This window comes from Pipistrellus kuhlii, unplaced genomic scaffold (assembly GCF_014108245.1).
Source record: "Pipistrellus kuhlii isolate mPipKuh1 unplaced genomic scaffold, mPipKuh1.p scaffold_m20_p_3, whole genome shotgun sequence".
NCBI lineage: Eukaryota > Metazoa > Chordata > Mammalia > Chiroptera > Vespertilionidae > Pipistrellus > Pipistrellus kuhlii.
In genome coordinates, this window is record NW_023425529.1 from 39,563,960 (window position 1) to 39,584,969 (window position 21,010).

At 36.9% G+C, this 21,010-nt stretch overlaps 1 protein-coding gene across 11 annotated transcripts in view; it reads right to left on the reverse strand.

The window, feature by feature from the left end:
* Positions 1-4,280: 4,280 nt before the first annotated feature.
* The window catches only part of SCAF11 (SR-related CTD associated factor 11), a 76,069-nt gene continuing 59,339 nt past the window's right edge, over positions 4,281-21,010 (reverse strand). For 5 of the 11 annotated variants that reach the window (XM_036456173.2, XM_045587936.1, XM_036456175.2 and 2 more), the window contains 9 exons: positions 17,718-17,776; positions 17,448-17,557; positions 16,145-16,246; positions 12,691-12,797; positions 9,160-12,012; positions 7,263-7,609; positions 5,773-5,991; positions 5,306-5,425; positions 4,281-5,055 (listed from right to left, as the gene is read on the reverse strand). In XM_036456173.2, coding sequence (XP_036312066.1) covers positions 4,909-5,055; positions 5,306-5,425; positions 5,773-5,991; positions 7,263-7,609; positions 9,160-12,012; positions 12,691-12,797; positions 16,145-16,246; positions 17,448-17,557; positions 17,718-17,776 — 4,064 coding nt within the window. In that variant the 3' untranslated portion in view covers positions 4,281-4,908. The remainder of the gene's footprint in view (positions 5,056-5,305; positions 5,426-5,772; positions 5,992-7,262; positions 7,610-9,159; positions 12,013-12,690; positions 12,798-16,144; positions 16,247-17,447; positions 17,558-17,717; positions 17,777-21,010) is intronic. The other 6 variants (XM_036456176.2, XM_036456174.2, XM_036456179.2 and 3 more) reach the window with 6 other exon arrangements.

The window sequence follows — 21,010 nt, forward strand, 5'->3', positions numbered from 1 at the left end:
CACTGCTCCACTTTTAGAGCCTCCAAAACTTTCTGGGAATTCCCTTAACAAAGGAACATTTCTTAGGCAGAAGATTATACTAACTTGAAACCAGTTTCCAGTCAACAACTATCCATTCTAGTGTATAGTTTGAACTGTTAGCTCAGTGGTTGGCAAGCCATGGCTCGGAAGCCACATGTGGCTCTTTGGCCCCTTGAGTGTGTCTTAGCATTAGATCCACTTCTTCAAAAGACTCGCCCAGGCCGAATACAGACTTCTGCACAGGGGCCTCGAGGTTTCAATCACACTGTATGTGCACGCCCGCATGTGGTATTTTGTGGAAGAGCCACACTCAAGGGACCAAAGTGCTGCATGTGGCTCATGAGCTGCGGTTTGCCGACCAGTGTTAGCTGACCCTTTTGGCCAGATTTGTTCAACGTTTTCAGGATTTAAAAAAATATATTTTTTGTTGAAATTATTACATATGTCCTTTACTAAGCTCAGGAACTGTAGAAGAACTATAAATTAGTATACTCCTTTTAGAGAGCCTTTTGGTATGGCTCAAATTAAAATGTGCATATCCTGAAATTCAATGTAACCTCATAGACAAAAAGAATGTTCATTGTTTCTAATAGTCAAAAGTTACTTATCAACCAAAGAATAGAACCATTATAAAATAAACATAGGTGACAGAGTATACCTTCAATTTATTTTTTATTTTTTATTTTTTACAGGAGAGGGAAAGACAAACACCAATGGGAAAGGTTGGCTGCCTCCTGCATGAGCTCCGAGCAGGGCCTAGGAGCCTGCAACCGAGGTCCGTGCCCTAGACCAGAACTGAATTTGGGACCTTTAGCTCCACAGGCCGGTGCTCTCCCCACTGAGCCAAAGCAGCCAGGGCGATCTTCAATTTCTTAAGGGACAAGAGATGCAGAACAGTTTACGTAATTTATGTGCTGGGGTAACTGAGTATTCTACCTCAAAAAGCATTTTTGTAAATGTGATGAAGAGTATGGGAACATAAAGAAAAATTTCTGATGGTGCTCTCTGGATAGAAAAACCAGCTTAGGAAAATGGAGTTTTATACTATAATTGAACTTTTAAGTTATATATTAAATGTATGTACATAATTATATCTTAAATTTTATGGGAAAATAAAAACCGATTGACCAAGGTATCCTACTTTTACGAGTTAACCCCCAGAAAACAATCTGATATGGGTACAATTTACTACTATATAGTCAGATGTATCAGTCTTTATATAAGTACCATTTATATTTTACTGACTTAATTATATTAGTAAAAACATCTTACAGAGGCCGTTTAAAGAATCTATATATATAAAAGGCTAATATGCAGTGTCCCTACAAGAGTTCAACTCGCTATGATATGCACTGACCACCAGGGGGTGGTGTGGAATGAAGGCCCCGGCTGGCAGTCAGAAGGCCCCCATCAGCCCTGATCACCGGCCAGGGCTGGAGCCCTACCTGTGCACCAATTTTATGCACCAGGCCTCTAATGCTACTAAAAGCCTGTGTGGTTGCGACACCTTCACGCTGTGATGCTCTCATGTTGTAATGAGCGGTCACCAGATGTGGGTGCAGCTGTGTGCGTGGGCAGGCGGGTGGGACCTTGGTGCTGTGTGCATGGCGAGGCGGTGGGTGCCGCAGCTCTGGCCTACCTCTTTGGGGCAATCCATCAAGAAGCCCCGGATGGGTGGGCTGGACCTACCTCTTTGGGGCAGTTGTGGAGCTCCCACATTGAGAGGGCACAGGCCAGGCTGGGGGAGCCCCCACTCAGTTGCACCTATTTCTTGCACTGGGCCTCTGGTACCTATATAATAGAACACTATATAGCCATTAACAATCACGCTCTAGAATAATTTTTATTAAAATGACAACTTCTCAATACATCATTAAGTGAAAAGGAGGACTTACAACCATTATGTGCAATTTAATCAGTGTTAATAGTTGTTACCTTTAAATGGTAGAATCACGGGCAATTTTTCTCGTTTTGCTATTCTGTTTCTTCTGTCTTTATGGATTTTTTTTATTTACTAAAGTGTTTCTACTTTCCTGTAATGATTATGTAATTAGGAAAAATGCTGTAAAAACAGATGCTTGTAGTTAACTTGAAGCTTGCTTTACAACTTGGACATTAATGTAACTATGATGCTGGTTACTTTGGTACAAATCCAAGGAACACTTCAATAAATGTCTGGAAAGAATTATGAAATAAAAATCCATTTCCCAGGAATCTTAATAAGATGTTCAAGACACTACTTTGTTTATCAAAAGAATTTATTAGAAAATATTACATACTACACATCTGTTTAAGAGCCTTGTTTCAGTAGACAGCACTCTGTCCCCACACTACAAACCATGTCTCATGAACCATGGGCAACCACCCCTGTGCTCCTGAAACTACATCTTGATGGAACACAAGTAGTACATACTGTGGCCATTTAGAGGGAGATGAAGAAGAAAATGTGGTAATTACCAGGGGGGGGGGAAAATCACAAAACTTTTGGAATGTTCAAATAATAACTACCTTCAGTCTCAAAATTCTAGGCATCCTTAGCTCTTAAAACATTGGTCAATGTGACTAGTAAGTTAAAGGGACAAGGTTTCAAAGGTCAAGTTAATACTGAATCTTCATAAATAAATCTAACACCACAAAATATTTTTAAGTTTGCACACATGCAAAATTAATATAAATTTCTGAAAAACCAAGAATGGGGAATGTTAAAGCAATGTATTTTTTAACATAAAGCATGCACTTTCTAATACGTTCTCAAATGTTTCAAAGTTTTAAAAGTTTGAATTCTAATGCAGTAAATTCTTCATTAGCTATTCTAAATGTGGACTAACCAGTACACCAACAATATGGATTATACCTTATTTTCAGGAAAGGTGGAAATAATTCATGACAGTGCTACCAAACATCTGAGATTTTATCACATCAACTAGTTTTTCTTTAAAAACTTATTTTAAACATGTTTTCAAAGGATAAATAGTAAAGCAAATTTTAAAATGTCACCCAAATCCCAAACGTCACTGAAAAAAAAAAAAAAAATGAAGCAAAAGTAGGCATTGTGTGATTAACTGGCTTAGGCAATATGCTATAAAATTTTCAAACCAGCTTTAACTCAAAATAGATTTAAAGTTAACACAGTTGTTTCTAGAGCTCAAAACTGAAACAAGTATGTGTGCATTGATATTTAAAATACTGTCTTAATATTTTATTAGAAGAAATATACTTCTACACTTTCCCACAATCTAAACACAAACTTTAATTAAAAATATATATATAAATCAGTAGAATACCATATTACAAATGCCCAACAATGCAGAATAAAGATCAAAAGCTGCTTGGAAATGTTTCTAATACTTTTTGGGATTATACTCATAATCTACTAAAGATTATGAACTAGCAGAATCATTACTGGGGCCATCATTTCAAAATATTTTGCCTATCAAAGCTAGCACCAGGAAAGTATTATGCACATAAAATTGAGAAACACAATCTTTATTTCAGAAAAGCACAGTCCTACAGAATATTGCTCTTGCTAGTTTAGCTAGTAAAAGGGTCAGCCTGTTTCATTGAGCCATATCTTTGTCTGAATAGCTTTCCAGTATTTGGTATCTACCTAAAATTGTTCTAGAATTAAAGACAGATTACCATGGAGACAATTCATTGTTTTCTTCCAAAATGGCAATTAAAATAACGATACTATTAATATTTTTAACTTACCTTTTATAAAATTTAACATATTTTAATACTTAAAAAAACAACCAAATCCCTAGCCTCTGAAGACCTAACCCAAATTCCATTATTTAATTCCTCTCCCTTTTCAAAACACAGATTTTAATGTCTACATTTTTACAACATGCTTAATGGCCATCACACGGTCATCAAATTAACACTTCATTCATTGTAAAACATTTGGATATCTCAAGTGTGAAAAGAATTTCATTAGTGATTAGACAAATGAACAACCACCTGAAAGCCACTGAAGCGAGTCTCACAATTCTACCTTAGTCTCAAGAAAGAGAGGATCACAACCACTTACTGCAGTTCTCTGGTTGGCACAGATAATTTGTCATCTCTGATTGATAGGAAATATTATGAAAAAACAATTTTTACAAAGTCAACACTTTTTTCCACACTGATCTTCTAAATTCAACTAAGAATTTAGACTGCCAAAGCTGTAAATCTAGCAAATGTAAATATAGCTTCATCTCAAATGGGGGGGGAGGGGAGGAGCGCGGGGGGGGGGGAGGGGGGAGGCCACAAAGAAAAACAAGCAGCATACCCTTTATTTGGTGATACAATAGGTCAACAGTGCTCCCAAGTTTTGAACACTGAGTTTTACTCACATGATCATGTTTTCTAGCAAAGCAATTTATTCAGATGTGTGCTTTCAAAAATACAGATTAGGAATCCTGCAATTGGTATGTTCTCTTATAAGAAATATTTTTCATGGTAATACATTACTTAACTTTCTATAATTAGAGGGGGAAATCATATAGATCATCCTTTATTTTTAGCCTGACAGAATAATATATATATCTCTTCCAAATCCAGTGCACTTAGAAATTTCTAATTTATGCACTCCATTGTTCAAATAAAAAAGCTGTATGTACATCTTGCAGCATCCACACTGTAACACAGTCCTAGTAATAATGCATTCCTTAACCCCTTTACTTTCCCTTGAATTTGCTCTTATTTGGGGTGAGGGAGGAAAGGATATAGAAGTTACAGTGCAGAACTATTATTTATTTTGAACAAAGCATATTCTACGTTAAAAAAAATAATTTTATCAAAACCAAATTTCAATCACAGTTAGGTATGATTTTCAGTTAAAGGTATATGTTGAAATTGCACTTTGCAGATATCTTGACAGTGTCCTTTATAGTGCTCTCCATTTCAGCCTATGTTTTTTTCAGTAGACACAGGTTCTTCCAGAGTTTTCTTTTGGCTTCCTTTACGTGAATATTTGTATTTGTCTACATAGGCTTTAACCAAATTTGCCACTTTAGTAGAATTGACTTCTCCACTCTTACTATGACAAACCTATGGAAAAATGAGAGAAATATTTTTTTCATAGTTAAAAGGAATAAAATGACAGCTTTGTGAAAAACAACCCAAACCAGACATTTTCCCATGTTTCTTCATATCTTATATGACCTTATTCAACAGTTAAGGAAGCAGACAAGAATTAGAAGAAGGCAGCTCTTATTATTTTAATTAGACTTAAGCATTCCATTAAAATAGAGATGGTTCAAAACAATACATACAGAACTACACTAAAGCTATAACTTACTTTATCTACTGCTTTTCGTACAATCTCTTTATATTCTTCCTTGGTGATATCTTTATTTTGGTAAAAGGGCTTAATGGCCAGTTTTACCTCCTGTGCTGCTTTCTCTTGAATTTGCAATTTCTAATAAGAAGAAAATGTATAATTATTATTTTCCCAATTGAATACTATCAAACACTATTTAAAAATATAAAATTAAAAGCACTGTGCATTTGCATTATTAGCTCTTCAAATATGAATGTTGTAAACACAAAATTTATTTACTAACATACATATCAAACATTTCTAAAAATAATTATGAAATATTACTAGCAACTCAATGGGCATCAACATATCTAGACAGGACCCTTCAAATAATAAATCAATAAATTAATAAATTTCCTTTATCACTTATACAATAGAAAGCTGTTATTTTTTTTCAACTTTATCAGAAACAAAATTTTGTAGGTTGCTCTCAACCTTGAACTTGCCTTGTCTGTCTTCGAGCTATCTGCGCTGGCTTCCACTGTAACACTTACTTTGCTTTCTGCCAATTTTACAGCAGCATTAGAGGCTTTGCTGTGACTTGATGACGAAGCATTACCAGAACTTGGTCCCTGAACTGTTTCCATATTTGCAGGGACTGCTGTTGGAGCAGGCAAGACTGGTGTACTCATGTTATTAGTTACATGAGAAGCACCAGGAATACCCTGTTTTAAAGAGTTATCATCAATTAATGAATTACTTGTACTCAATATAAATCTTTAGTTACAATTAGAAATAACATTTAAAAAATTCAAAGCAATTCAATCTTGGTACTTAAAGAGAAATGCATTATTTCAGGTCTTTTATATCTAAAGGACTCTGAAGAATAATGAGTAACATTCTTAAAACCACTATTTAAAGATGTCAAGATGACTTTTAAATTATGCATGTGTATTGTAATGTTCTGACACCAACACTAAAAACAAGAAGAGCATTTAGAGAACAGTATCTTTCCTGCAAGGTTCCTTATGGAAATTAAAGTGCCTCCTTTAAAGATCAGAGGAAATAGGCAGTGAAGTCAAGTGGCTTGCAGTGAGTTGACAGCAGAAAAAGATTTAAGATCCCATATTCTGGAATCCCATTCCCTTGTTCTTCCAACTATATCTTGCTATCAGGATTCTAGGATTTCTGAAATGTAGACATAAAACTATAAGCAACACAATGCTTACAAATTATTCAAATGATCTGTATGCCTCAGAGGCACCTCATTCTTTTTAGTATGGTAAATTCACGAATATGAGACAGTAATAGCTAATGAGTAGTTTAACTGGCATCTGATCAAATAAGACACTACAAGCTTCATTCCAGTACTTTATCTCAAGTTCCCACCCCCTGACAAGTCCAATGAATTAGGGAAAAATTCGAAGCATCCACAACAATTCTAGTTTGGCTCATTATTATCTGGTCCTCTTAAGGTGAAAAAACCTGTTTGGAATTTAATAACATTATAATGTAGACTTGGTAATATATATTCAATTCAGTTTCTTACTTGGGGGGAGGGAGGTTTAGGAGAAGAACTGTGAAAGAGGGGTTATGAAGATTTACCATAAACCCAGCGATTTTCAACCAGTGTACCACAAGAATTTTAAAACTTGCAATACCTGATGATTTAATCAGGGACACTGACCTATTTTCTCTTTGATTGTCAAATAAAAAAATAACTAATACAACAATAGCTGTCCAGTGTCAATGAATCAAATTTACACCTATTGATTTTGTCAGATTGGCAAAAAAATGCATTTTTTTGTTGTGCTGCAAAATTTTAATAATTTGTTTATATGTGTCATGAGATAAAAAAGGTTGAAAATCGCTGCATAAACCTAATGATATAAATAATTGTTTTGTATGACAGGAAGCCCTTTCTTGAATATCTGTTCCTAATAGCTAATTGCTTACAATGGCTATGTTGATTAAACTTGAGTTGCTAAAAACATACCTGCAATTGCTTTCCATCTGGCTGTGAAGCAATGTAGCTGACTTGTTGGGATGGTGGGGGAGGGGGTGGGGGTGGCGGCAGTCCCTGAGATACACTGGTAGGAGCAGCTACCTGCATGAGAGGTACTCCTGTGTGCAGATGCAAGGGTAGCTGAGGATGAATATTATATGGATTGCGTTGGATGTTCATCAAAGGAGCATGAACACCCATTGGATATGGGAAGATATTCATAGGCTGGTGCTGTGCATTCATTTGTTGCTGCATTACATTCATTTGTGGTTGCATCATATTTATAGGTAGCTGAGAACCATCACCTTGTTGGTTTGTTTGGTCTTTTAAGTTAGAATCTATCAAAAGAAAAAGGCTTGTGAAAAATATGTCACAAATTTCTTTAGAAACAAAGAACTGATGGTTATAGTAAAATTAAATAGCAATGAACAGACTCAGACATCTAAACCGATCTCTAATTATTTGGGTTACACTCATTATTTCTAAATAATGTGGGCTGATTTTCTAAAAGAAAACATGCAACTAAAATAATTTTTAAGAATACAGTTACTTGATAATATCCATCAATATAAGCAGTAGCTCAAGAAGGAAATAAATACAAACTCATTTCAGGTTTTTAATCTTCGACAACTTTTTCTTACATTGTTAGCAAAAAAAGTCAAGAAAGATAAATCTTTATTAAAAAAATGATTTAGCCGAAACCGGTTTGGCTCAGTAGATAGAGCGTCTGCCTGCAGACTGAAAGGTCCCAGGTTCGATTCCGATCAAGGGCATGTACCTTAGTTGCGGGCACATCCCCAGTAGGGGGTGTGCAAGAGACAGCTGATCGATGACTCTCTCTCATCGATGTTTATAACTCTCTGTCCCTCTCTCTTCCTCTCTGTAAAAAATCAATAAAATATATTTTTTTAAAAATGATTTATATGAGCCGAAACCGGTTTGGCTCAATGGATAGAGCGTCGGCTTGGGGACTGAGAGGTCCTGGGTTCAGTTCCGGTCAGGGGCATGTACCTTGGTTGCAGGCATATCCTCAGTAGGGGGTGTGTAAGAGGCAGCTGATTGATGAGACTCACTCATTGATGTTTCTAGCTCTCTATCTCTCTCCCTTCCTCTCTGTACAAAATCAATAAAAATGTAATTTAAAAAAATGTTAAAAAAAAAATTTATATGAGAACAAATTATCAAAATAACTCATGAGTACACATCTGAAGTAAAATAAGTAGAAGTAAAATCCTGCATAGAAACATCCCAAGTTTTTCTATTATAGCAAATTATACTTAAAATACTAAATGTTTTGCAAAGTTTCAGGCAGGGGTAGGATGAAATAAGAAAATAAAAACTGATGTGTATATATTTATTTAAAATATAAAGTGACCTATAAACAATTGGGATTCAATTAACATTACCCCATATAACATTATCCTATATATTAGGCTAATATGCAAATCGACCTAATGACAGAATGGTCACTATGATGCACACTGACCACCAGGGGGTAGACATTCAATGCAGGAACTGCCCCCTAGTGGTCAGTGTGCTCCCACAGGGGCTGGGGGGAGGGGGGGCAGGGGCGCCACTCAGCCAGCTGAGCCGGGCTCACAGCTGGCCAGTGCAGCGGTGGCGGCAGGAGCCTCTCGGCCTCCGTGGCAGTTGAACATCCCCTGAGGGCTCCTGGACTGCGAGAGGGCACAGGCCAGGCTGATGAAATACTCTTCTCCTCCTTCCCTGATTCCCCCCCAGCCCCCCGCCCCCGCGCACAAATTTCATGCACTGGGCCTCTAGTAAAACTATAAAGACAGATCATTTCAATTCAAATGAATAAGGCATTAAAACTTGTAGTCTCTTTTCTCAAATAAAAAACTGTTAATAAATAAACAGAATACATTACCCTGTTCAGGTGTTTCCTCTTCCTGTCTCATCCATCCAGACTGTGAGCCTGAGGAATTCCTCCCTCGTCGTGAATAATAGTTTTGCACATCTGCTGGGAGAGTCTTTCTCACAGCCCAACTAGATGCAGATGTCCACCCGGACCTATCTGCTGGTGTATCAAATGAGAACTCTTGCTCACTTTTCCGTTTATAGGGTTGCTGTTCCACAAACTTGAAAGATTCATTCCCTGAACCATTTGAATTCCCTGAGAGGGGTTTTCGGTTTTGCCACCGATTTTCATTTTGATCTGAATAGGCAAAATTACCTCTGTAAGTGCCTCTGCCCCGGTTACCTCTACCACGGTTAGACATCCAACCGGAACCAACGTTTTTATTCCAAGTGTTCCCTGAATTCTCATTTCTATTTTCTTCCCAAGGGGAATCTTTTAACTTTTCTGGATGTCTGGTCCTTGGATCGGGTCCAGAATTTATTGTTTCTGTTACCCAACTGGAACAGTCATTTCTATGTTTGTCAGCAGAATTTGGGTCATCAGCATCTGGACTGATGTCATTTTTTTCTTTTCTTGTATTTTCATTCTGTTTCTCTAGGTCATTCTTTCTGTACCGATCATTTCCTCGTGGACATCTCCAACCATCGTTTGCCCATCTTTCCTTCCACCGAGGAGAGTAGCTCTCTCTGTCATTTCTACCAAATGATGAACTCTTATTTTTTGTTCTAGATCTTGATGGTGACCTAGAACGAGATCTGGACCTAGACCACCTTCTGGTTCTCCTTTCTCTATCTCTTTCTCTCTCTCTCCTAGGCCCATCTCTATCACTTTCTCTTTCTCTGCTCCGGGACCTAGATTTTTCTGTTGGGGAGGAATCTTTCACTCTTGACTGAGATCTTCTGTTCTCTCTAGAAGTGTCTCTCTTTGGAGAGAGTGATTCTGATCTTTTGCCTTCTGTTGTGCTATCTTTTTTTGGAGATCGAGACTGTGATTGCCTTCTTTCCCTTGCAATATCCTTTCTTGGGGACTGAGAACGAGATTTTCTCCGTCCTCTTGATTCTTTTTTGGGAGATGGTGACCGAGACTTCCTGATTTCTTTTCCAGTTTCTCTTTTGGGAGATGGAGACTGAGACCGCTTCTTTTCCCGTGTAGTGTCTCTGTTGGGAGACCAAGTTGTAGATGGAGAATGAAATCTAGATCTTCGAATACGAGGCTTTTTTGCTTTATCTATCATATCTATTGGGTTTTCTAGTGGCTGAGATACAGTTTCAACTTTTTCACTTACAAGATCAGAAGAAGGCATATCATTTTGAAAACTGTGCTCTGCAGAATTCTTGTTCAATTGTTTTGCATCAGTATTTATAGACAGTTCAATTCCACATTCATTCTGATCACTGCAATAAGAATCACATTCCATAGGTATCATTTCATTATTGTCTTCACTAAAATGCTTCTGAATCTGGTCAACATGTGTGTTAGGCAATTCTGTAGACCTGGGATGTTCAACCAGAGACTCAGCCTTTTCTTCTAAAGATGTGTCTAACTTGGTGTTAAAATTATTTTTTAATAAATTACTTTCAGAGTCTTGAATACTATTGAAATTTTCATTCCCTGAAGTATCACACATTACTTCTGCATCTCCAGTTTCAACATGCCCAGGTAACTGAATCTCTGAGATCTCAATAGAGGTTTTGTCTTCTGTTTGTATAATTCCACCCTCAGAAGATTCTAATTTTGGGCTGTCTCCAAGCTGTTCTTCTTTTACTGTAGAACTATTATGATCAATAATTTCTACTATAGGACTCTCTATAACCTCTTGATCATTAACCTCTACAACTTTTTCTTCATTGACCTCTACAACTTTTTCTTCATTAACCACTATCTCTGCATTCTCAGATAACTCATCTAGGCTTGGTACAGGTTGGTGTACTTCAATTTCAGATGCTGAATATGTCAGAGCATCATTCGGAGGATGATCTGTACACTTATCTACTTTTACTTCTGATTCTGAGGGTACAGATATTTGGTCTTCATTTTCTGATCGATCACCTCCTTCTTCAGAAATAGTTTTAGAAATATCACCTTCTATGCAAAAAACTTTAGACTCGTTATCCATATTCTCAACTTTTTGAACTTCAATACCTGTATTCTCAACTTTTTGAACTTCTTCAATACTTGCATTCTCAATTTTTTGAATTTCCTCAATACCCGTATTCTTAACTTTCTGAACGTCCTCCTCTTCTCCAATTAGAATAGGAGGATCTTGGATACAAGACTCAGAATGTGAAGATTCTACTTTTTCCCCTGTGTCATGGTTTTCAGAATGTTCCTCACTTTCTTCTATTTGCTCACTGCAACTTTTCAAGCCATTAGCAGACTTATTTTCTACATTTGTCTGCACAGTACAAGTGTTTCTACTTTCTTCATCTGATAGGTGCTCTTTCTCTAGCACAGGTGGTGTGTCAGATTCTGCTGTTTCTTCATCTACTGTATCACTGGAAGATGCTTTTTCAGGAGGAGGTACAGAGCTTCGAAGTTTCTTTTTCAGTAAAGGCGGTTTTCTTCCTCTTCTTACAGACTTCCGTTTGGGGGCCTGTCTTGTTTGCTTTTCTGACTCAGCAGAAGAAGAAACACTTAGAGATGGATTACTGTTTTCTGGGGCATCATACCCAGAATTATTTGATGCTGGGGATTTCTGAGAATGAGTGACCGTTTCAGTTCTTGTGTTACGTGTAGATCTCCTTGTAGGAATTGCTGCTGCAGATTTTCGTCTTGATCCTCTGGTGTTTGATGTACTGGAAGTTTGCTTTTTCTCTTCTCCTTCTTGAGTATGTGCTAATGCATATCCCTTGCAAGAAGTACCTAATAATTTTTTAAAGGGTAAAAAGTAAGTATATGTTTCAATAAATGAGAATAGTTTGGCTTCAGCTTATTTTAGCATATAATAGACATTTATAACAGAGTGAAACAAAATATACTTATGAATTAAATTATGAATAAATGAATAGCTACTAACATCTGAGTAATATCAGATATTTATCAGCTTCTTTTAATGCTACTGAAATAAGTTGTCACAAGATTTGAATCCATCTAGGCAATTTTATATAGAGGAGAAAACACAGAGGAAAATATGTTTGGTCTGATAACTGTCATTTGCTTTATGAATTGGTACCTTGGCGAAATGCAATAGAAAACAAGTTGTCAGAAATAAAGACTCAAATTCTTTGTTCATAATCAATAGGAGATATTATAATATGCTTTTCTAAAGGTCTATGGTCTGGACACTGAAGCCCTAAATAAAAGGGAGACTTCAAATTAGTCCTCGAAAACATTAACTTGTAATTTCTTAATATAAAAGGAATTTCAGGTTTGAACAATTTTAAAGTCAAGTCACTGACCAAATATTTACAAAAATATTTAGACTTACTATTGTATTTAAACCTTATTTAACAGCTTTTCTAAGTCATCAATACACTGTTTATGAGACTGAAAAGAAGCTCAGATTTTTTTAAAAGTAGAAAAGAACTTCACAAACTTTACCAAAATTCTCTAAAGATATGGTACTTGTTGGAAAAATAGTTCTCGGCAACACAGAAGGGTTGAGAGGAAGGACTTCTGTTTCAATATTCCAGGGTATAAAACCAATTCTGAAAATTGGAAACAAAACAAAAGACATTTTTTGTTTAAATGGTTTAAAAAATTAAACCAGCAATTTTCAATTAGGTTTGCAATATAAAAGTACAGGATGCTTTAATTATTTGTTAGTTAAAAATGTAAATTCAAGGTTACTCATTGTTTAAGGATGGCAATTAGCTGCAAAGAAAAAAACCTTCAAGAGCATGTTTTTTTCAGATAAATTAATGGTAAAGGGAGATCCAAGTAAATATAAATATAAAATAGTTGTTTCTCTTTTAAACAATATTTTATCAAGATTTTTAGCTGTTATTTGTTTTTCGCTATTCTAAAAAAAGTCCCTTGAATAATAAAATGCAAAGATTTTAAGGGTACAGTTTGATGACTTTTGATCACTATATATATATATCTGTGTAACCACAACCCCAATAAAAAAATATAATTTTCACTACTCCAGAAAGCACCTCATGCCCCTTGTACCCATTCCCTTTCTAGGCAACCTAAGAAATAATTTTGAGGAATTAATCAAATCAAGATTTTAAGGAAATTAACAGGGTCAAAGGGAAATCAGTCCATGAGTTAAAAATTTTAAATAATGGCCCAGCCAGTGCGGCTCACTGGGTGAGCATCGACCTATGAACAGGAGGCCATGGTTTGATACCAGTCAAGGCACATGCCTGGGCTGTGGTCTTGATCCCCAGCTGGGGGCGTGGCAGGAGGCAGCCTACCAATGATTCTCTCTCATCATTGATGTTTCTCTCTCTCTTCACTTCTTCTTTCCTCTCTGAAATCAACTATAAGAAACAAAAACAAATTTAAATATTGGAAATAGAACTATATTACTTGAATTCTGTAATATTTCATGGATGATATCACAGTTTTTGCTACGTCTTCATTTTACAGCATAATTCAAGCCCCAAATATCAAAATATATCACTTTTTTTAAAACCTGGTTTCTGTTGCTATATTATATTTTTAAATTCCTTCATTTAAAGATGATGACTCTTCAACATTCCCTATGTTCCCAAGGACCTGCTAATTCCCTAAAGTTTCTGAATCCAAGCACAATCCACTGTTAGCTTCTTTTCTGATTCATATTTACTCATCAATTCAAGTCTCCTAACAAGACTATTTTATCCAATATAAGATGAGATTCTGGAGGAGGAGAGAAGCTTTGAAAACAAACAAACAAAATATATATGTATAGAAATATATAACAAAGGAGAGGTCTCATCTAGGCTTCCTAATTTTACTTCTATTTGTGTTGCATTGTTATTCCTAGAGCAAGCATGTCAAACTCAGGGCCCTCTGGCTGCATGTGGCCCACAACAAATTCTTTTGCGATCCAGCTAATATACCAGTATGTAAGAAACGTTTTAGTAAAAATTTTGTAACTTAACTTTTACAATATCCTGTTATCCTATTTAATAAAAGAATAATATGCAAATTAACCATCACTCCACTATACCCACTAGCCACACCCACCAGCCAATCAGGAGAAAATATGCAAATTAACACAACTAGATGGCTGTAGCCATGGAGAGAGCAGGAGGCTTGGGTTTTCCTGGCAATGGAGGAAAACCCAAGCCAAGGCCTCCACTCCAGGCTACAAAGTTTCAATTAGAGAAGATAAATAAATCCCAGATACCAGGGCCTCCGCTTGGGTTGCCGAGGGGCGTGGCCGGCCTGCAAACCACCACAGGCCCCTCGCCCAGGCTGATCCGGGAGATCCTTCAGGGCAAACCAGCTGGTCCTCACCCATGCACCAGGCCTCTTCCTATTTAATAAGAGTAATATGCAAACGACTGTCACTCCCACACACAAGATGGCTGCTCCCATGTGGATACAAGATGGCTGCTACAAGATGACCAACAGGGGAGGTTAGTTGGGAGGGACCATGACTTCAAGGGGAGCAGTTGGGGCAATCAGGCTTACAGAGGAGGGCAGATAGGGGTGACCAGGCCAGGACAGAAGTTGGGGGCGATGGGGCCTGAAGGGAGGGGCAGTTGGGGGGGACCCAGGCCTGCATGGGAGGGCAGTTAGGGGTGACCAGGCCCACAGGGAAAGGGCAGCTAGGGGCAAACAAGCTGGCAGGGGAGCAGTTAGGCATCTCTCAGGTTGGCAGGGGAGTGGTTATGGGGTAATCAGACTGGCTGGATCAGGATCTGGCCTAAATGGGCAGTTAGTCAGACATCCCTCAAGGGGTCCCAGATTGAAGAGGGTGCAGGATGGGCTGAGGAACCCCCCTGCCCCCCCCCCCCCCCCCCCCCCGTGCATGAATTTCGTGCACTGGGCCTCTAGTATACATAATAACAACAAACTACAATGTTCACTAATGACTGATTACTATAATCGTGTTGCATTCATTTCCCTTACGCGCCTTAAGCACAGGTTCGCCATTTCTCTCCACTAATACTAGCAGCAAATATTTTAGCAGCCAACTGCCATGTATTAATCTTATACTGATTTATTTGGTGTGCACAACAGGAAATATTTTGCTTTCGGAGAACAAGAAAAATAGGTTTATCTGCATTATGTTTATTGATTTGTGCAGTTATCCATTGTCTGGAAACTCAATGTCAAGAAAAAAATATTAATTTTTATTAAAATGCTCTATTATTTAATGTTAATGATTACTCATTTATTTCAGCCCTTTGTATTCAGCATGTCTCTATAAAAAAAAAATCCTACATTTCTATGAAAATTGAAGCTTTTGTATCCTTGCAGCCCACAGAAACTTAAACCTTATTTGGCCTGTGTTAGCCTTTGAGTTTGACATGCTTGTCCTAGAGTATGAAGACCCCTATACAGAACTACATTACAATGATATATAAAATAAAGTTCAAGTTATATGCAACAAATAGCGTTGATCTTTATGTATAAGCTTGATTTAAGTAAATATCATATACCTAGCAATGTGCTAGGACTTAAACTAAGAAAAGACTAGATTACTTAAAGTTATGAGTGACAAGGCAGAGTAGAAGCTTGATCAAATAGTTACTTAAAAGAACATTTTGGAGAGGAAATATCATGATAAAAACAGCTAATAGCACATACACATGGGGAAAAGAGTAGATGAAGAATGACAAATATGTATGCTATTATTAATAATGAATCTTATTATTTAGGCACTACCCCTTTTAAATGAATCAAATGTCCATAATTATTAAACACATTGAAAGTCCTTTAAAGGGTTCTTTAAATAGCAATCTTTGTTAAGCATCTGAAACACCAAAATATAATCTGCACAAAACTTCCTTAAAAATATACTCACTAAATAAGGTACATTTGTAGTTAAATATTAATGATATCATATATTCATGTTAGCAATTAAAACACTTCAGTGAACTATTTTTTTTACCTTCCAATTGCAGGTAATGTATCAGGAAACCATGACAATTCCAGTTCCTGTCTCTTCTGTCTGATTAATGCACTGATTTCATTGACTTCTATAAGTTCTGTACTAAAAGATAATTTTTACACCTTTATCAGAATTCTAAAAATTTTAAGTTTGGAATAACAATTGGGTTCATGATATACATGCAGTTGTTTTCATAACTAGCATTATAAATCACATTTATAAGAATAAGAACATTTTTCTATTTAAACATTTTAAAAATGAACTAATTCCTAAAGTTAGTAAAATATTTATATTACAAACCAAAATTATGCTTATCTGATTCATAAAAATAATGCTTGAATTTCTACTTAAGTGACAGAATTTTTAAAAAGTCAATTCAGCCGAAACCAGTTTGGCTCAGCGGTAGAGCGTCGGTCTGCGGAATGAAGGGTCCCGGGTTCGATCCGGTCAAGGGCATGTACATTGGTTTTGGGCACATCCCCAGTGGGGTGTGAGCAGGAGGCAGCTGGTCGATGTTTCTCTCTCATGGACATTTCTAGCTCTCTATCTCTCTCCCTTCCTCTCTGTAAAAAATAAATAAAATATATATTTTTAAAAATTTATAAAAAGTCAATTCAGACTAATATCCTTATTATTGAGAGAAAAACCCCTAATACTATTTCTATCTCATGAACCAAAGCTACAGCAAGCAGTTCCAGCAGAAACTGCAGGCGAAATAGTTTCTACCTGAAACTAAGCAGAGGACAAAAGAAGAAAATCAAAGAAGATACAGTTACTATAACAAAACAAAACGAAAAAGGGGGTATAGTTCAGCTTTTCAAAGACTACTCAGACGTAAGTGCTTTTTTTTGTGCCTTGCCAAGCTCGTAAATTGAATTACACAATCATAATCTATCTTGTTAGTTCAATTCTATGTGATTTTAAAAGTCCAACTTAGTTTTCAAATTCCACATATAATTACTTGTCAGTCACTATGGATTCAAAGATGACGATGTACTCTGAAAGAGATATGCTTACTACTAGTCTACTTTTTTCTATCAATAAAAAGCCTGTGCAAAATAATTTATTACTAATGAAAACAAAGCCCACTAACATAGGCAAGTCATTGCATAATAGAGAATGTCACAATATGATAGGTTTTCTCTTTGCTAAAACTAGTTTATTTTCCAAATGATACAAAAGCAAAAATCAAGGTGGGCTTTCAAAATGTTTGTTTAGCCTAAGTCTAAATATTTTCCAAAAGTTAATTATAACTAAAACATCAAGTAGAAAAAAGCATCAATTAAAAGTAGAAAATACTAACCAGTAAGCTCTATAGGTAAAAGAAGAGTCTCCAGTGTGACTAGTAGAAGAAAATATATTGGAGAAAGAATTTCTGAAGGACGAGCTTGTGCACTGATTTGATCTTCGAAGCTATAAAAGTAAAAACAGGTTAGTGAAACAGCAAACAAAAAGCTTCCATAACATAAATAATAGTGAGTAATAGTTGTGCTGAATATTTTTTATACCTGAGGCACTAGCGTTATGTACTAAAAACCATAAAGTTATCTAAGAAAAAGGTTTTTCAACATACCTTCTGCATCTTCATTGATGCATTTTTCTTTCCTCCCATTTCACTGCATTTAGTTTTTCCTGTACAAAGACACAAAAAGAGTTGGTTACCTTGTCTTAATGTTTTTTTAAAAAGGTTGTAAAGTCAGTACTGATACTGACATACTGACCAAAAGAAAGTTAAAATACTTAGAAAAGTTGCATTTAAAATAATAGTACTGGCCCGGCTGACATGGTTCAGTGGTTGGACATCGATCTATGAATCATGGTCAGGGCATATGCCCAAGTTGCAGGCTCAATCCCTGGTGTCAGGTGTGCAGAAGGCAGGTGATCAATGGTTCTCTCTCATCATTGAAATTGTGCGCTAGCTCGTGCGCTCGCTCTCTCTCTCTCTCCATATCTAAAATCAATAAAAATATATTTTAAAAAATAAAGTAAGCCCTAGACGGTTTTCCCAATGGACAGAGCATTGGCCCATGGAGTGATGGGTCCTGGGTTCAATTCGTCAAGAGAATGTGCCTCGGTTGCAGGCTTTATTCCTGGCCCTGGTCTAGGAGTGTTCAGGAGGCAACCAATTGATATGTCTCTCTCACATTGATGTTTCTCTCTGTGTGTCTTTCCCACTCTCTTCCATTCTCTTCAAAAGTCAATAGAAAAATATCCTCCGGTAATAACAAACACACACACACAAAAAAAACTTGCATTTACATAAATTTTCCAAATGTTAATTTTATCTTAACTTGTTTAGCTACAGATATATGAAAAATTTAAGAGACCACAATAGAGAAAACTGGTAAAGCATGTAATACCGCTGTCTTAGTGCATGAGTATTAAAATTCTAATGAACATTTTCTGGCGCCTAATGAAAATTTAAGCCACCCTGTAACAAAAAAAAAAAAAAATTAAAAAAAAAATTAAAAAAAATTAAAAAAAAAAAAAAATATATATATATATATGTGTGTGTGTGTGTGTGTGTGTGTGTGTGTGTGTATAAAGACAAGTGACGGGAACAACTAGAATGACCAGAACAACTGGTCACTATGACATGCACTGCGGCTGACTAACTGGCCCAATGGGGGCAGGGTCGGCTGGCCAATCTCCCACGGCCCCTCTTCCCAGTTGGCTCCCCCATCCCATTCAGGGGTGGAGCCAGCCAGCCAACCTTCCGTAACCCTATTTACTGGCCGGCTTGCTCGTGCATGAATTTGTGCACTAGGCATCTAGTATATATAAGTCAAATTACTTAACACCTTGCAGACCAGTAGTTTTATTGCTAGCTTTACCCAGTGGCCAGATAAGTTTCTACTGAATGAGTACAAAAATCATTTTTACATGTTAAAGGCACGCTTTAAAATTAAATACCCATTGCATTTTTTTTTCACTTTTTTGGAATTATATATATATATATGTGTGTGTGTGTGTGTGTGTGTGTGTATATATATATATATATATATATATATATATATATATATGTATATATATATTATTGATTGATTTTTTTACAGAGAGGAAGGGAGAGTGATAGAGAGCTAGAAATGTCGATTAGAGAGAAACATCGACCAGCTGCCTCTTGCACACACCCTATTGGGGATGTGCCCGCAACCAATGTACATGCCCCTGACCGGAATCAAACCTGGGACCTTTTAGTCCCCAGACCGATGCTCTACCACTGAGCCAAACAGGTTTCGGCTACCCATTGCATTTTGAAGTTATTTATTACATGCTTACAAGATAGTATCTTTTTAAAGTATGATACTTTGTAAAACACTGTGTAACATGAAGTGAGAATTCTTGTGATCTGTCCGCAATATTTTAATATCAATAATGCTCTTCATATATGTCCTTTTTCAGCTATGACCTAAAAAACAGGTCCTGTTAACTCACCTCAAATAAGAGCTGACTAAGCGAATTAGGTCCATCAGCCCTTGTCAACCATAAATTATCATTTAACCACTGGCACCATCTTCAAATAAGTACTCTTTCCTCCTCAAACTTTATAATTATAATTAGGAAAAACAGAAGTGAATCAAACAGCTTTCTGTTATAGAATTGTTTCTGGCTACACTGCCTATGACTTATTTTTTGGCATTACCGGTCCCATCTGGGAATTTATTTCTCTAGATACACTAGAGGCCCAGTGCACAAAATTTGTGCAAAGGGGTAAGGAGGGTACCTCAGATCAGCCTGCACCTTTTAGCAATCCAGGAACTCTTGGGGGGATGTCCGACTGCCAGTTTAGGCCCGATCCCACAGGGCTCCCTGCAGGATCGAGCCTAAACTGGCAGTTGGACACCCTTCTAACAATCCAAGAATGCTGGCTCCTAACTGCTCACCTGCCTGCCTGGTTGGTCGCCCCTAATCACTCTGCCTGCCTGATAGCCCCTAACTGCCTCTGTATACCTGCCTGATCGCCTCTAACCACTTCTGCCTGCCTGCCTGATTGCCCCTAACTACTCTTCTGCCTGCCTGATTGCCCCTAACTGCCTCTCCCTTGACCCCCGCCACCACAGCTTCATCTGCCAGGATGTCCAGAATGATGTTTGGAAGGTCGTTCGGCTGTCCAGTCTAATTAGTATATTACGCTTTTATTATTATAGATACTTCCAGATTAAGAAAGATAAAGGATAGCTTCTGCTAATGACCAAAATTGTTAGTACTTTTATAGACCACTGCTCTTAAGTTTTTCTTTACCATTGAATCTACTATTAGTCATCTATACCTATCAATAGACTTGTGTGCAATTAACTGTTGCTAGTACTGTCATTGCTTTCTCCTCAAAACTCTGGAAAAAGTCTACAACGTAAATGACAACTGGTCTTTCACTTTTCGATCTTTCTTGCCTCACAAGGGCTTAGGGACTTTGTTCAAAATAAATCACCCGAACTAGGAGCCTTGTTTCCTTCTATTAGAAGACAATACTAGTATGCACGTGGAGTTTCTTCTGTCAGCCCAGAGATTACAGCCTACTTCCTACTTAATAGCATACTAATTTCCTTTTAAATTATTATACAACAGCTGTTTGGTTTCATGCTATTCCCCATCCACCACACATGACCCACCCAGAACTGTTGTAACAAATATAATTTCAAAATTGGAGACAGCAGTACTGGCTGAATTCCAGGAACTTATTTTCCTACCCTTTGATGTATATTTAAAAGATGATACAGATATTTTAAATTGCTTAAAGAAGCCTGAATTAAAATGTGATAGGTACCAGCCACTTTCTTAGAAATAACTTTCCTTAAAGAAAATTGCAATATTGTACCTACAGAGTGTCTTTTATGTCCTAAGGGTGCTGAATTGTTTTCATTCTCT